The sequence below is a fragment of the Lingula anatina genome, chromosome 5 (genome assembly GCF_051362555.1).
Source record: "Lingula anatina isolate TDL-2025a chromosome 5, LinAna3.0, whole genome shotgun sequence".
NCBI lineage: Eukaryota > Metazoa > Brachiopoda > Lingulata > Lingulida > Lingulidae > Lingula > Lingula anatina.
In genome coordinates, this window is record NC_141771.1 from 24814337 (window position 1) to 24832600 (window position 18264).

Consider the following 18264-nt stretch of genomic DNA (forward strand, 5'->3'; position numbering starts at 1 on the left):
ATTGCTGTGTCCAACTGCAAAATGTAACATCCGACGTTGTAAACCATTAGTTTAATAGCTCAACTAAGTGTTAATCAGATAAATTTCAATCCAAATTGTTGAGAATATGCAATAAAATAAAACTAGTCAGATTTTCTCAATATATTTGTCATTGTTGCATTTTTATGAAAAAGAGCAGAGGTACTGACTGTTGGATGTTACACTGGACACAGAGAAGAATGAAATAGAAGTTACATAATATGACTTGTAGGTTAAGTAAGTGACAAGTAAACATGTAAATCTACGATAAAAATAACATTCAGAGATATTATGTCGGGGATCTTGCATTTGTGATGACCTTTAATGTGTCCAATGTAACATTCGAATTCAATGGAGCTGACATATTTTTTAATCTATTTCTCAAAAAACGCTGGCCTCCTTATCTTTTTATGATAAGCAGCATAAGGAAGGATTGTAAGTCTTTCAACCAGTAACATTTAGGAAGACAATTATTGTCATCTGTAATTTTCAATTTTCACGGCACCTTTTAGCAATGACTCGTATACATGTATGATGTATCTAATTCATTTAGAACTTCGACACAATTTCAATATATATATACAACACATATAGTGCCTAGTTGTTACCTCTGTCTATACATTTTCCTCAGTGATATCATCACAATTCAAACATCACCACAGTGTCAAATCGATCATAAGTCACTTCTTATTTATATACTTATACGTGGATATTTCACATCTGTCAGTTCCAACAACAAGCTCTCCGTTACTGTTGTCATCTATTGACAAAGGAGATCCAATATCATCATCCCTTGTTAAAATATTACGTAGAAACCTCCCGTATGAACTCAGGACAACCACCCTGTGATTATTGAAGTCTGCTATGAATATGTGTCCAAACTTATCTACGCACACTCCCTCTGGATTCCTCAGTTGTCCGTCTCTACTTCCACTCTGACCTCGTGCTCCGTATTGGAACATGACGTCACCCTGGGGTGTCACTGCATACACACAGTGGGCCTTGTAGTCGCTGACTATGATTGCATTGATGCCATGGTGGTATGCACTGCTTAGTGGACCTTTACTGCACATTGGGATAACAATTCTGTTAACAATTTGAAAATATATCATGTCGTACACACAGATGCACTGTGCACCACTATCACACACGTACACCTTATACTCTGTACGGTCCACAGTGACACCACAGGGGTCAGACATATCACCCTGACCAAAACATTGGATAACCTGACCTGATGTTGAATACAGTCTACAGCATTTATCTTTGCATGTGACCACGAACTTATCGTTACTGACTGTAGTGATATACCTCACCCCTCCCTCTATACTGATCTCACGATTACATAAACCTATGCTTGAAAATACAGACACTGTTTTACCACGGAAAAAGTCACCATGCCCAACTAAAATACACCCGTCATCTGTGCACTGGATATCACGAAGGTCACCCTTAACATTAAAACAAGCACTCAACTTTGGCGTTTCAAGCCATGCGACTTTCTGAAATTCCATCATCTCGGGATAGTACGCTCTCTCTTGTTTCAAACTTCCAAAATGTGCATCCAAGGGACCCCGGTATGTTTTGGCCGTAATGGACCCCGTTTTGATGGATAGCTGTGGTTCAGGAATTTCAGGAAACTGCAGCACAACATCCATTTCTGTTTGCCCTGGAGTAAATGTTATGTCGGTTATCTTGGTATCAAACACTGGTTCTACTGCCTGTAACTCCTGAATTCTAGTTTGGAGATTTTTAGAGTGGGTCATGACCTCGATGTCAGAACCGGTGTCTGTGAGTTGCTGAGCGAAATCACGAATGCTCTGGATGGAAATCTTGTGCATTTCTTGCTTGTCTTTTTCATCTTCTAAAGTCTTCATCTGCGTGGAGGTCAGTGACAGAAGTTCTGCCGTTATATCGTTGCTTTTGTCATCTATTACCTTTTGCATTTCACTATAATCGAATTGTACTTTTGTTTGGTATGTTTTGAAATGTTGTTTTACACTTATTAAATACGCGTCGGTCTGTTGACGTACCTCTTTTTCTACTTGTTGATAACAATCGTTGAATTCTCTTTCAATGGCTTTGCTGTTTTCCATTATCTCCTTCGTCATAGCCAATTTCTGAGAATCCACCAAACGAAGAACCTTTGTCTGATTTTCTGCAAGCCTCTCCTCCGTTCGTACAATGGCATACTCCACCTTCTCAAAACGAGACAGTTTCTCAGTAGGGAGGCGTTTAAGCTTCTCTTGTATTAGATCTCGTTGAACTTTCACCGCATCCCCCAATTCCTTGAAATTGTGTTTGCTGTGGACCTTCACAATGCACTCCCTGCATATAATAGTGTCATCGTTTTCACAATAGAATGCCAGCGGTTCTCCGTCGTGTTTGTCGCAGTGTTGAGCTTTATCTAATACGTGGCGTAAATGATCTCGCATGTCAGCAGGGTTAACTGAGAAATCGACTTGTGACAGAGGTACAAGCAAATGGCCCTTGCAAGACGGTATTTTGTCGTGAACGTCACGACATGTAGCGCACAGTTGGTTGGTTTTTGGACATCCTTGGCACAGCAAAATGGCCTCTTTATGGTTACAATACTCACAAAGTCTCCCTGCGGGCGATTTCTGATCTTTCATGAAGTCTGTTACTTTTCTTACATAGAAGTTTTTCACGAGAGTTTCTAACCCACCTGTAGGTATGGGGGTCTCTTGGCGACATACGGGACAGGAGAACTTGTTCTGGACACCATTCTTGGCTGCATGGTCAGCAATACATTCCAGGCAGAACGTGTGGTAACAGGGGAGCACTCTCGGGTCTTTATATTCCTCCAGGCATATATGACACGTTAAAAAATTTTCACTGAAGACGTTATAGATCTCTTTCGAAACCATTGCCATGGTATAGGCGCCCAGAGTGGGCACAGCGCCCGCCCCCTACACACCGACCGCCACTCTCTACTGCTGGTAAAAGCCGTTGCGCACGCTCATATATCATTTAATATGTTATCTATTCTATTTCAAAGTTGTCAACCGATGTACACATCACAGTCAGATGATGTTGTCGATAACCAGAACAGTATCAAAGTCTGAAGCACCAGCCGAGTGCTTGACATATCAGTGATACATTGTCAGGAGTATCACCCCTTTGTGCCATAGTACCCCCCTCCCCTTTAACATCCACCGACACTCCCCCCCCTACTAGCTGAGTGCTTGACATATCACTGACACCCCAGAAGGAGTGAACTGTTCCTTGGCCAGTGCAGGTGTACCATGAAAATCTGACTCCCCTAAAATGTGACTCCCCAGTCAGATTTTCATAATGAAAATCTGACTCCCCCTATGAAATTTTGACTCCCCCCCAAAAAAACATTCATTAATCTAATTTTATTTGAATAAATGACTATAATCTTGTATTATGCATAATGGAGGATACATTGGCACTTTTTTTGTAGTTTGCATGTGAAAATTTTCATGAAAAAAAAAAAGAAAATTAAAAATGTGCACATAATGAAAATCTGGTTCCCCCATGAAAATTTGACTCCCCTCCACAATACTTTCATAAATCTCATTTTATTTTGAGTATATGCCTGTGATTTTGTATAATGTAAAATGGTTGATACATTGGCACATTTTTTGTAGTTTGCAGTGAAAATTTTAATGAAATAATGAGAAAATTAAAATGTGCACTTAATGAAAATTTGACTCCCCCGCCACAAAACTTCATAAATCTTATTTTATTTTGAGTATATGACTGTGATCCTGTAGCATGTAAAATGTTTGATACATTGGCACATTTTTTGTAGTTTGCAGTGAAAATTTTAATGAAAAAATGAGAAAATTAAAAATGTACACATTATGAAAATCTGACTCCCCCATGAAAATATGACTCCCCCTCCACAAAACTTCATAAATCTTATTTTATTTTGAGTATATGACTGTGATCTCATTTTATTTGACTAAATGACTATGATCTTGTAGTATGCATAATGGAGGACACATTGGCACTTTTTGTTAGTTTGAAGGTGAAAATTTTCATGAAAAAAATTAAAGATTTGTATTTTACCACACAAGGACACCCCTATGAAAAAGCTATTTATCTGACATTTGATGACCATTTCAACATCTTTCCCTTTAGGATACTTTATGAAGATTATATTGGAAGTACTTGAAAGTTTGATAGTAAAAAAATGGGTGCAAAAAATAAGATTTATGAAGTTTTGTGATAGGGGAGTCAAATTTTCATGGGGGAGTCAGATTTTCATTATTTGCTCATTTTTAATTTTCTTACTTTTTCACATAATTTTTCACCTGCAAACTACAAAAAATGTGCCAATCTATCCTCTTTTTTACATACTACAAGACCACAGTCATATAATCAAAATAAAATAAGATTTATGAAGTTTTGTGGAGGGGGAGTAATATTTTCATGGGGGAGTCAGATTTTCATTATGTGCACATTTTTAATTTTCTTATTTTTTCATTAAAATTTTCACTGCAAACTACAAAAAAAATGTGCCAATGTATCAACTATTTTACTAATTACAAGATCACAGACATATACCCAAAATAAAATAAGATTAATAAAGTTTTAAGAGGGGGGAGTCAAATTTTCATGGGGGAGTCAGATTTTCATTATGTGCTCATTTTTAATTTTCTTATTTTTTCATTTGAATTTTCACTGCAAACTACAAAAAATGTGCCAACGTATCATCCATTTTACATACTACAAGATCACAGTCATATACTTAAATAAAAATAGATGTATGAAGTTTTGTGGAGGGGGAGTCAAATTTTCATGGGGGGAGTCACATTTTCATTATGAAAATCTGACTGGGGAGTCACATTTTCATAATGAAAATCTGACTGGGGAGTCACATTTTCATGGGAGTCAGATTTTCATGTTACACAGGCACCCATGTCTTGCGTCACGCTAACCTTAACCTGTACGAATTCAATGGAGAACGGATTTTCTGTTACACATGTAGTGTGTGACGTCTCTCGTATTGGTCCTTATTATAACCCCAGGTACACGTAGCCTACAGGGAGACCAGCCGAGATGTTTGACGTCATACAACTTTAGAAAGCTCGCGAGAATGCGCGGGAGGTGGTTGGGGCTGACTTTTTGGCAGTTAGGATGAAGCTCCAAGCCTCAGCAAGGCCTTTTAGGAAAGCATTTCAAAAGTGACAGACAAAACAATTTCGTATCCCTTCTGATATACAGTGTACAACAGGCTGTAATGGGGCATGACCTGTGAGTAAATACACTGAAAATAACCGAATAGAAGTGTCACCCTACGGAACCAGTACTTTGGGGGAGACAAATGACTGTTGAATGATATGCTCCTGGTATAATTTTATTAACATCAAATTTCACCAAAAAAAAAAAAAAAAAGGACCAGACATTTAACTACTCAAGATCTGCCTAATTTGATTATTGATTACTTGATTATTATTTGATTACTCTGATTCAGGGGATGACACTTCTATTGTCCATTGTGTGTATGTCAGCTCTTCTTTGTTATCACACAGCCTTCGTCAGTATTTCTAACCTCTCTCTCTCTCACTTCATATGTTGTTTGAGTAGTGAGACTTAGTGATATCTCGGATTCCTGCCATTGTTCGCTATTAAATGAAATATTGAACCCCATGCTCTTGCAGGGATGTGCATTGCCTCACCGCGTTATAGCATTATAAAACAATCATATTGTATTATCTGGTATTTTCTACTTTGAACGAAATACTATACACATAATTAAAAAATGAAATGCACACAAGTGGCTTATATTTTTTTTTCTTGGAAATATATATTTTGAAGGTATTGATATTATTATAGTGAGGATAACAACGTTCTGGAGCCTTCAAACATTTATTCAGCAACTCCCTTTGTACAAGTTTTTATACTATTTTTCTCAGTAATCCCTCTACACGCCGACCGCCCAGCTCTACTGCTGCCAAAGCCGTTGTGTGCGTTCATAAAATTTTATCGTTTAATCTATACTACGTTAAAACTGTCACCGATTGATTCATCATGATCATATGATGTTGACAATTATGAGGACTTAATCAACGTATCCAAACTACTGATAAACTGCAAGTCCATGTGCCTAAGCCGTGACTCGAGTCTGTAAATCTTGAGGCATTGTTTGATAGTTATCTATACATACACAATACAGTCAGGGTGATATCAGAGTAAAACGTGATTTATCAGTCATATGCTGCTTGTAGCGGTGTGCAGGTTGTTTCTGTACGTGTGTGTGTGTGTGTGTGTGTGTGTGTGTGTGTGTGTTTCTGTCTGTGTGTGTGTGTGTGTGTGTGTGTGTGTGTGTTTCTGTGTGTGTGTGAGGGGGGGGTGAAGTGTCATTCATGAGTCCTTATTTTGCTTGTCATCAAGTTAAATATGATTTGATACTTGGTGTTTTGACCAACCATCGTAGCACGAAAACATGAATAAAAGTTACTTTTATTATTGATGAATCATTTCACTCAATTACATTGATAGCCAATAGATAAATGGATGTGTTTCATATATTAATAACCCTTTACCATTGCATTATCAACTCAGTTACTGATATATCACTCCATTTGTAAGAGGTACGTAACTTTAGGGGTGACTGCAGCTTTTATCATGACAACTCAGTTACTTATATATCAATCCATTTGTAAGAGGTACGTAACTTTAGGGGTGACTGCAGCTTTTATCATGACAACTCACATGACATTTTTTTTCTTTTTTAACGCAATATTATAAGTATAGAGCCCTAATTCTACGTTTCTTGAAATTATAACGAGACAATTAATACATATAATATTCAGAAAAATAATATTGGCTGTTTGTGTGAGTTCTGTAGCTCCGCCTTTAAATATATGTGACAAAAAGATGTTAAAGGTACATGTATCCGAACAATTATATAATACTATTTTCAATTGCCATATATTTTTCTTAACAAGCAAATTGATAATTTAATGCATTGATCAACGGTAACGTTTTGTCCACCTGTCGAAAAGAGTACAATTCAGATATATCGCGATCATCAATCTAAACGTGTCGAATATTGAGAATTTTAGTATTTTATCAATGAGTTTTATCTAAAGCGCCCCCTTTCAACATGACAACAACAGCAACGACGGGTATACAGATTAAATTATCCAATTTTATTTTACATTATAAATTTAATTAATCATCATTTTCAAGGAAGTAAATCCACGTGAAACTCAATGCTACATGTACACTGTAAAACAGTGTTTAGCTTCATGCACAGGTCAGAGTTACATGTAGCAAGACGGATATTGCATTATGAATGCAATGATCTTCAATTTCAAATGTATCCAATGTCAGTAGAATAAGCAGTAACTTAATTTCCATTTATTTCGAAATACACAAAAAATACATGCCAACTGTTCAGCATTCCGGCAATTATAATTTATTTCAATCCATACCTCCTTCAGTCCCCGTACAGTCCATGTTGTCATCATTGTTTTCCATAATGAAGTTCAATCACTGACTCTTTATTTGCTGTTTATCCGCAGAGCTATGAAATTGTATGACGTAATTTTCTTTTATGACGCAATATTTATTATGTGACGTTTTTAACGTCATCTTTTTACAATGCCATAACGTCACAATTTACTTACAGACGTTGACGTTTTGATGACGTCCTAGGTCTAAAAAGAGTATTTGAAAACAGCGTGCTAAGAAGAAATGAATGGATGAAGATGTTGCATAGACGGATTGCTGCCTGGTGCTCATGGACAACGCGCTATATTGTTCATCTTTGGGTTTCAAAACTGATGTTTTGAAAGCGACATGAAAACAATTATATGATAATTATCAACCAGATAAAAACACATTCATTCCGATTCATTAATGGAGCGATTTGATGTCCGTTATTTGCCTTCTGTATGACAAGGGCGGAATCTACATGACCGCCTGCACTTAAATTTCCTGAGAAGTATGCCCCATACTCTCTTTCCACCCTCCACAAAAACGTTTCACCCTACGTGGGACCCTTGGTTTGCATTCCAAGGACAACCGGGCGGCGGGAAGCAACCGCATGAAAATCAGTTATAGGTTGAATTCGACAGCTTCTTGAAACAAAGATGTCGCCAACTAATTTTTTCTCAAGACTTCTATTTAATGATATATTAGACTTAATAATATAGTGTGTGACACAGCTAACAGACGGTTTTGCTTTCACCCCACAATGTCTTAGATAGCTCGCGACCCTCCCTCTCACGACCCCTCCCTCTTGGGGTCCTGGTAGTCCTGTGAGTATTTTGATTTTAAAAAGCAAACAGAATTATATCCAGTGAGAGGAAGCCGATGTCCTGCTCGCATTTCTTTAACTGGTGTACCATACTTCGTAGTCCTATCAAGACTGTGCACTGTTTGTTTAATAATGTCCAGAGAAACTTCACCGTCGACATTAAAATTGCAAAAACCACTGAAAACAAAAACCGTTCTGCTGTCGATCGCGTTTATTTACATTTTGAAAAACTGAACCTCAGTGCTAAACAAAATAATGAAAAATAAAGCAATTCACATCTTCAACGCCCGTTCGATTTTACTTCCGAAATATCAAGCCGTTTAATATAACCAGCAAACTCTTATCTTTATCATTTGTTTTATATTCTATACTCATCATCTACCTGTTAAATCTTATCACATGAAAATGAAAAAAATCAACATTTCATATATAGGCCAAATGAAATTCACTGTTTACAGTTCAAATCTACAAGTAAAAAAATGTTGATCTGCAAAAGATGGGAGTGCTCAATTAAAGAAAAAAAAAGATCAATAATAAACCAAAATGAAATCCACTGTTAACAGTTTAAATTTAAAAATGAAAAAATGATATCTGCAAATGAAAAAGAAACATATTGACCTGCAAAAGAAGGGAATGCTCATTTGATAATAGAATATGTCTTCGTATATCTTCATGCACATTGGCACAATTTCAACAAACAATCACACACATAAAAGTGGCGGCTATTTGTGAGGTGTGTTCACTACATTTCCTCAGTTATATTAATAACATCATTAAAGTTTCAAATCATACAAGTCATTTCTCATTAATATACTTGTATGTGGATATTTTTCCTCCGGTGTTTACACCTGGGAGTTGGACAAGTTCAGTTCCAACAACAAGCTCACCCTTACTGTTGACGTCAACTGACGCAGGATCCTCAATGCTGTCATTCCTTGTCAGAATGTTAGGTAGAAATCTTCCGTCCGAACCAAGGACAACCACCCTGTGATTACCACTGTCAGCTATGAAAATGTGTCCAAACTTATCTATGCACACTCCATCTGGGTACCTCAGTTGTCCGTCTTCACTTCCACTCTGACCTCGTGTTCCGTATTGGAACATGACGTCACCCTGGGGTGTCACTGCATAGACACAGTGGGCCCTGCAGTCGCTGACTATGATTGCATTGATGCCGTGGTGGTATGCACATCGCAGTGTGCTCTTACTGCACATTGGGATAGGGATTCTGTTTACAAGTTGAAAAGATATCATGTCGTACACACAGATGCACTGTGCACCACTATCACACACGAATACCTTACCCTCTGTACGGTCTACAGTGACACCACAGGGGTCAGACATATCACCCTCACCAAAACATCGGATAACCTGACCTGATGTTAAATACAGTCTACAGCATTTATCGTAGCTTGTAACCACGAATGTATCGTTACTAACTGTAGCGATATATTTCACCCCTGCCTCTATACTGATCTTCCGCTTACATTTACCTGCACTGGAGAATACTGACACTGCTACATTATGTAAAACTAAAATACAACCGTCATCTGTGCATTGGATGCCCCACAGTGGCCAGCCCTTAACATTAAAACAAACTTTCCGCTCTGGCTTGTCAAGCCATGTTACCTTACTTGTGACCTTCTGAAATTCAGTCAGGTCTTGACAGTGACCTCTTTCTTGTTTCAAACTTCCAAAACATGCATCCAAGGGACCCCGGTATGTTTTGGCCGTAATGGACCCCGTTTTAATGAACAGCGGTCGTGGTTCAGGGATTTTAGGAAACTGTAGCACAACATCCATTTTTGTTTTCCCTGGTGTAAATGTTATGTCAGTGATCTTGGTATCAAAGACTGGTTCTAATGTCTGTGACTCCTGAATTCTAGGTAGGAGTTTTTTAGAGTGGGTAATGACCTCCATGTCAGAACCGGTATCTGTGAGCTGCTGAGCTAAATCACGGATGCTCTGGATGGGAATCTTGTTCATTTCTTGCTTGTCCTTTTCAGCTTCTAAAGTCTTCACCTGCGTGGAGATGAGTGTCTTAACTTCTGTCGTTATTTCGTTGCTTTTGTCATCTATAGCTTTCTGCATTTCCATGTAATCTGACAGTACTTTTGGTTTGGTACGTTTCCAAATGGTGTTTCATACTTGTTAAATACGCGTCGATCTGTTGACGTACGTCTTTCTCTACTTGTTGATAATAAGTACTTAGTTCTCTTTCAATAGTTTCACTGTTTTCCATTAACTCCTTGGTCATAGCTAATTTTTGGGAATCCACCAAACGAAGAACATTTGTCTGATTTTCTGTCAGCTTTTTCTCTGATCTTGCAATGGCTTTCTCCACCTTTTCAAAACGAGACAGTTTCTCACTTGGGATACATCTCAGTTTTTCTTGTATTAACTCCCGTTGACATTTCACCACATCTCTAATTTTTCTAAAGTCGTGTTTACTGTGAGTTTCCAAAATACAATCTCTACATGCCACGGTCTCATCCTCTTCACAATAGAATGTTAACTGCTCGCCGTCGTGTTTGTCGCAGTATTGAGCTTTGGGTAATTGTTCTCGTATGTCACATGGGTTAACTGAGAAATCGACGGTTGATAGATGTACAAAGTGATGTCCATTTAATGCAGGGATACTGTCATGCAATTCACGACATGTAACACACAGTTGGTTGGTTTTTGGACAACCTTGGCACAGCAAAGTGGCCTCTTTATGCTTACAGTAGTTACAAAGTTTCCCCTCTGGCGCTTTCTGATCTTTCATGAAATCTGTTACTTTTCTTAGGAAGAAGTTTTTCACGAGAGTTTCAAACCCACCTGATGGTACAGGGGCCTCTTGGCGACACACAGGACAGGAGAACTTGTTCTGGACACCATTTTTGGCTGCATGGTCAGCAATGCATTCCAGACAGAACGTGTGGTAACATGGGAGCACTCTCGGGTCTTCATATTCTTTCAGGCATATCTGACATGTTAGAAAGTTCTCGCTGAAGGCGCTGCACATTTTTTTCGAAGCCACTGCCATGGTATAAGCACCCAGAGTGGGCACAGCGCCCCGCCCCCTACAAGCAGGCTTCCCCGCTCTACTGCTGCCAGACCTTTGCGTATGCTTTATATATCATTAATAATCATTAATAATCTTTATAATTATCTTTATATATCATTTATATCTCTAATGTATTGTTTGATAAAGTTATATATTCACATCACAGTCAGGGTGATATCAAAGTACAGCGTGATTTATCAGTAATATGCTGCTAGCAGTCGTGTGCCGATTGTTTTTGAGTGTGCGTGCGAGAGGGAGGGTTGTGTCATTCTTAATGGACTTGTTATGAGTACGTCTTATTTTGCTTGCCATCAAGTCAAATATGATGTGTAACCTCGTGGCTTCACCAACCATTTTTTTTATCAATGATGAATCATTTCGCTGTTGTTAATGTTAGAGTATTATCCATTATGGCCAATAGGCTCTTCGTTACCAGGTCGTCAGTGCTACACTTGCTCTACTGTCACCATTAGAGCATATCTCCTTTTTGCATGAAAATCGTCGCTAAACCAAAATGACGACCCATTTAATGTAAACTATGTAAGACAGTGCTTTTATTATGATTTATAAATTTTAGTGTCATATAGCCTCATGATCTGATAACGATGTTATGTGGAACATCGAAATAATGGAGATATTACTGTTTCAATATTTACCTGCTGTTTGTAGAAAAAAATCTAAAGTGCTAAGAAGTCATGAACGCAGATGTTGCTTAGACGGAGATATTGGGGCTCGTTTTTATTCATGGACAACACGGCATTTTGCTCATCCTTGAGTCTCTACATTATGGTTTTGCAAGGGCCATGAAACAATTCCTAACTATATTGTCGACCAGATAAAAGCACTAAGCTTTAAATTGACACCCCACACTCCCTTAAATGCCTTTTATTTCTGTTTAGTATACATTTTTTCCTGCTCCGTTCTCAGTGAAGAGAGATTAGGTCTATTGGTGTAAGTTATTTCAATGATAATTGTATATTGATACGTATTTCAGGACCACGGCCAAGTAAGGGAAGTGAAAGGTTTGCGATTACATCCAACAGTGGTGAATTTAGAGGGGTGCGGGTGGGGTGGGGCAGGGATAAGGGGGTGCCTGACCCCTCCCCTTCAGTTTTTCAAAAAAATAATCATTGTTATCATAAGCTTCGTGAATCAGTGTTTTGATTCCTTTAAATGATAATTTAGACGATTAAATAGTGTGTAACACAGACAAAAGACATGGGTAAGATGGCGTCCACTTCTCGTGAGAACATTTTGTCATTAATAAAGCAATATCAATATAAAGAAACCAAGTGTGTGCTGTTTATTGTGACGTATAATGGGCAGGGGTGTAAGGGGGCTTACCCCTACTTTTTTCAATCACCTCAGTCATAAGCGTAGAAAGATGGGGACAGAAAATCCGACTGTCGTTGATATTTTTTTCTATATGCCACTTAATAATACCACATACTTCACGAATATGAATGATAAATCCTATAAAATATGAGCCATAAATTTCTGAAGCTTATTAAACAATTTATCTTGTATTAAGTTAAGTCTGTAACTTACATGTTATTTTAGACACCTCGTTAAAGCACAGGGGGTACGCGTGAACCGAGCTCAGTGGAGTTAATGCTACTCCTCGAGTTAATTTTCCATATATTTTCATTTTTCATGAATACATCAACGCTTTTGTCATGCCACAATTTGCACCTTTCCTCTCTCGACCCCTCCCTCTTAAGGTTTTGGTAGTCTTGCACATTGTATATGAATTAGAACAGTGCCCAGACAGAGAAAGCAGGGGTCCTGTTCTTATTTTCTCTAACTCGTCACTATATTCTGTACTCCTTTCAACACTGTGCACTATTTGTATAATTATGCCCGGATCGACTCTCCCGTCGACATTAACATGCACAAGATTACTGGAAAGAAAAAAATGTTTTGCTGGCGAACGCCTTTGTACAGCGGAATCTCAAAATGATAACAATAATAAAGATATACTTAACAAAATCAAAACTCATTGATTTTATTTCTAAACATCAAGTTGTATTTGTACCAATAACCAGCAAAGTCTAACATTCCTAATGACAACGTCTCATGTTCCTCACTTTAATGGATGGGGGATAACAGTAACAATGATATAAAATAATATACCCCCCAATCTTTATAGTTCTTGTTATATACCATATCAATCATATAGCTATAAAAACTCTTCACGCTAAAAATGATAATATCAACAGGTTTCAAAAGATAAATCCACTGTTATCAATTATATTTTATAAATTAAAGATATTAAAGGGACAATAACTATTTGTATGAGATCTATATTTCACAATAAAAACCTTGTGAATAACTCATAGAAATATATAATATATTCTGTTTTACCACAAAAACAGCAGTTATAACTATTATTCTGATATCTGAACTTGTCTTTAGACAACGTGACCTGCATTGATGTCTATACTCTGTTAAAATCTCTTAATCTTAAGAGATTTTAACAAAAAACCAAACTTTTTAGAAAAATAACCAGGGACTAACTTTGAATGTAAAAATGGATTCATTAACCATTGGTAAGTATGAGAAAATTGATGTTTACTCCAGGAAAATTCATTTTTTTGGACAAAACGAAGAGTTATTATTGCTTTAACTGTGAATGAAATCAATTATTTGGTGATCTGCAAAGGATGAAAGTGTTAAAAGTGCTAAAATTGATTACCTTATATTACTTTACACTTATACTGTGTTTATCAAATTCATAAATTCCGTATACTCTCAGCATGGATATAAAACAAACAGGGTGCCGGATGGTTCTAAGTTAACAGTGTGTTCATTACATTTTCGTTTGTGATATTAATCACAATTCAAACATCATCACAGTGTCAAATCATAAGTTATTTCTTATCAATATACTTATAAATTGATATTCCACCACGGGACGTCGCAACAACAAGCTGTCCGTTACTGTTGACATCGACTGATACAGGATTTTGTTTGCCGTCACTCAAAATGTTACGTAGAAATCTTCCATTTAAACCAAGAACAACCACCCTGTGATTACTGCTGTCAGCTATGAATATGTGTCCAAACTTATCTACGCACACTCCTCGTGGATTACTCAGTTGTCTGTCCCCACTTCCACTCTGACCTCGTGCTCCGTATTGAAACACGACGTCACCCTGGGGTGTCACTGCATACACACAGTGGGCACTGTAGTCGCTGACTATGATGGCATTGATGCCGTGGTGGTATACACAGCACAGTGGACCTTTACTGCACATTGGGATAGGAATTCTGTTTACAAGGTTAAATGACATCATGTCGTACACACAGATGCACTGTGCACCACTATCACATACGTACACCTTACCCTCTGTACGGTCCACAGTGACACCCCAGGGGTCAGACATGTCACCCTGACCAAAACATCGGATAACTTGACCTGATGTTGAATACAGTCTACAGCAATTGTCGTCACATGCGACCACGAATCTATCGTTACTGACTGTAGTGATACACCTCGCCCCTCCCTCTATACTGATCTCACTATTACGTTGACCTGTGCTGGAGAATACAGACACTTTCTCAGCAGGAGAATAGTAAGCCCCATATACAAATAAAATACAACCGTCATCTGTGCACTGGATATCCCGCAGCGAACATATCACGCCAAAACATACATTCCGCACCGGCTTATGAAGCCAGGTTACTCTAAGAAATTCCTTCAGTGCAGGATAGTTTGCTCTTTTTTGTTTTAAACTTCCAAAATACGTATCCAAAGGACCCCGGTATGTTTTGGCCGTAATTGACCCCGTTTTGATGGACAGCTGTGGTTCAGAAATTTTAGGAAGCTGCAGCACGACGTCCATATCTGTTTGTCCTGGTGTAAATCTTATGTCGGTGATCTTGGTATCAAAGACTGGTTCTACTGTCTGTAACTCTTGGATTCTAGTTTTGAGTTTTTTAGAGTGGGTCATGACCTCAATGTCGGAGCCGGTGTCTGTTAGCTGCTGAGCGAATTCACGAATACTCTGAATGGGAATCTTGCTCATTTCTAGCTTGTCCTTTTCAGCTTCTAAAGTCTTCACCTGCGTGGAGGTGAATGCCTTCACTTCTGCCGCTATTTCGTAGCTTTTGGTATCTAAGGCATTTTGCATTTCGTTGTAATCTGACTGTACTTTTATTCGATACGTTTCTAAATGTTGTTTTACACTTGCTAAATACGCGTCGGTCTGTTGACGGACGTCCTTCTCTACTTCTTGATAATAATTGCTGAGTTCTCTTTCAATGGTTTTATTGTTTTCTTTTATCTCTTTCGTCATGGCTAATTTCTGAGAATCAACCAAACGGAGTACTTTTGTCTGATTTTCTGTTAGCCCCTCTTCCGTTCGTATAATGGCATTCTCCGCCTTCTCAAAACGAGACAGTTTCTCAGTAGGAAGACATTTCAGCTTTTCTTTTATCAGATCTCTTTGAAATTTTACCACATCCCCTAATGCTTTGAAATCGTGTTTGCTGTGGACTTTTACAATACATTCTCTGCATATAACAGTGTCATCATTTACACAATAGAATGCCAGCGGTTCTCCGTCGTGTTTGTCGCAGTGTTGAACTTTATCTAATACGTGGCGCAATTGTTCTCGTATATTGCCTGTCTTAACTAAGATGTCGACTTGTGACAGAGGTACAAACGAATGGCCCTTACAAGACGGAATTTTGTCGTGAATAGCACGACATGTAGCACACAGTTGGTTGGTTTCTGGACAACCTTGGCACATGAAAGTGGCCTCTTTATGGTTACAATACTCACAAAGTCTCCCCTCGGGCGCTTTCTGGTCTTTCATGAAGTCTGTTACTTTTCTTAAGAAGAAGTTTTTCACGAGAGTTTCTAACCCACCTGGTGGTACGGGAGCCTCTTGGCGACACACGGGACAGGAGAACTTGTTCTGGACACCATTCTTGGCTGCATGGTCAGCAATGCATTCCAGGCAGAACGTGTGGTAACAGGGGAGCACTCTCGGGTCTTTATATTCCTCCAGACATACATGACACGTTAAAAAGTTCTCACTGAAGACGTTACACAGCTTTTTCGAAGCCATTGCCATGGTATTGTAACGTGACCGGGCCGCACTACGATCCTTCCAGTATCTTGGTGAAAATTATTTCTAGTTAGCCCTGTTTTAGCTGAATTTTAACGATCGCTCTGCCACGTAAACAGCCTGGAAAAGGGAGCCGCCATCTTATAATGCATACAGCCTTGACATATTTAGCATCACCTCGTGACCTTAAACAAACGACAAGGCGGAATAGAAGGAATGAATATGTAGGCCCTATATGATGCGCACGGACAACTTAACAGAGTTACATGTAATAGAAAAAGAAAAAAACGCAAGGGAAGTGTTGCAGTTGGATAAATAGTTGAAGAAGGGAAGAAATGGGAGAAGAGGTGCACTTGTCACTTGCACTTGTCTTTCGGACCATAATGCGTGCATTAACGTAATAGGAATTAAAACTCTTTAGTTGCGTTATTTTGAGTTCCTTTGGTTTTGTTGGTTTTTATTTTATTTGTTCAGCGTCAGGCCATGAAACAATTCTTACCAGTCATAAAGATCACAGATGTAAATTCCTGAGAGATGATCACTCCAGGTGGGAAATGTTTTACTTTTCAACCAAGACTGTAGGAGCGTAATAAACCATGTGCCGTCGAGATAAGAATGGAGCCATTCAGTATCGTTTCCGGGATTATTATTTTTTTATTTGAAATTTAGTTCAAGGTTATTATTTTTGTTATGGACACCGAAGGATATTGTGAACTTTGTGCAAACGTCAAAATGTATTTTTGAATTGCATAACAATAATGACTTACTAAAATGACTTTAATTTTGCTTGTGCTATTGATACTTTATAATCGATTTCTACTTTTATTAACGCTTTTGTATTTACTTTTTTTCGTGTTTGGGATATAGACTTCTTTTCAAGGGAGACTCAACATCTTTCCAGTCCCGCGATTAAAATAACGCCCCACGGGACCCTAGCGGGACAGGCTCATATATTTATATGTGATCTCATTCCTCTAGAGCTCTTTAGATGCCATATTTATGAAAAAAACCTGTTAGTGTGGGCACAGCGCTCCACTACCGCACGCCGCCCAATTTTATCGGAAAGAATGTCGTTTGCCTGTATGTATCGTTAAGTAGGTTATCTACAGTAGGGTCTACTTAAAGGTCGTCAACAATTCAATCAGGACATGTTTTCAGTATCCAAGACGCTATGTATGTCTAGCATGTTTTGGCTAATTGTTTGACCTTTGAGTAATATACTGCGCTATTTAAAGGGGATAACACGTGAACCTCCTCAACATTTTTCTCAACTTCCACGTGTTCTGGACTCTATACATTTACCTGTATGCAGTGGCCGATTTAGGGGGGGAGGGGGGGAGGGGGGCTCGACCCCCCCCCCCCCCCACATTAATTTCTGAAAAAATCTTACCAATGGTCCCCTCTTGAGGTCAGAATTTTGACTAGCTGAATTATAGTTCTAAATCGTGGCAAATGACACCGTTAGCTCTTTAAAAAATCAAAATTTTAGGGGCCCGATATCCACGCGAACGGGTTTGCATCTGTGCCCCCCCTCTTCAAATAATTTTGGATCCGCTCCTGCATGTATGTCTCCGGTACAGAGGCTGCTGCTGCCCTCTTTTAGTGACCTCATTGACTACTTGTTCTTTTAATATAGTCAGCATATTTCTTGACTGCGTGTCATTCGACTAGCTTTTTTTTATCCAATCCAGCAGTGAGTTTGATTTTGTATTTCTTATCAGATAGTTACCATTAATATAACATACGCTTTGTGTGTGTGTGCATGTGTGTGTGTGTGTGTGTGTGAGATCTCCTCCACGCACCCAGGTGAGAAATCTAACCTTCCTCAGAAATTCATCCATTCTATGGCTTCTCTATATGGA

General features: G+C 38.5%; 3 protein-coding genes across 3 annotated transcripts; all 3 read right to left on the reverse strand.

The window, feature by feature from the left end:
- Window positions 1-698: 698 nt before the first annotated feature.
- On the reverse strand, window positions 699-2912 carry LOC147761977 (uncharacterized). The gene has a single exon (XM_087014116.1). It carries the CDS (start codon window positions 2910-2912, stop codon window positions 699-701), a length of 2214 nt encoding a protein of 737 aa, XP_086870242.1.
- Window positions 2913-9073: 6161 nt separating this feature from the next.
- On the reverse strand, window positions 9074-11306 carry LOC147761978 (uncharacterized). Its single transcript, XM_087014117.1, has 2 exons — window positions 10458-11306; window positions 9074-10300 (listed from the first exon to the last, which is right to left on the reverse strand). Exons 1-2 carry the CDS (start codon window positions 11304-11306, stop codon window positions 9074-9076), a joined length of 2076 nt encoding a protein of 691 aa, XP_086870243.1.
- Window positions 11307-13307: 2001 nt separating this feature from the next.
- On the reverse strand, window positions 13308-16556 carry LOC106171933 (uncharacterized). Its single transcript, XM_087013908.1, has one exon. The coding sequence runs from the start codon at window positions 16406-16408 to the stop codon at window positions 14198-14200; it is 2211 nt and encodes a 736-aa protein (XP_086870034.1). The 5' UTR covers window positions 16409-16556; the 3' UTR covers window positions 13308-14197.
- Between the last annotated feature and the right edge of the window lie 1708 nt (window positions 16557-18264).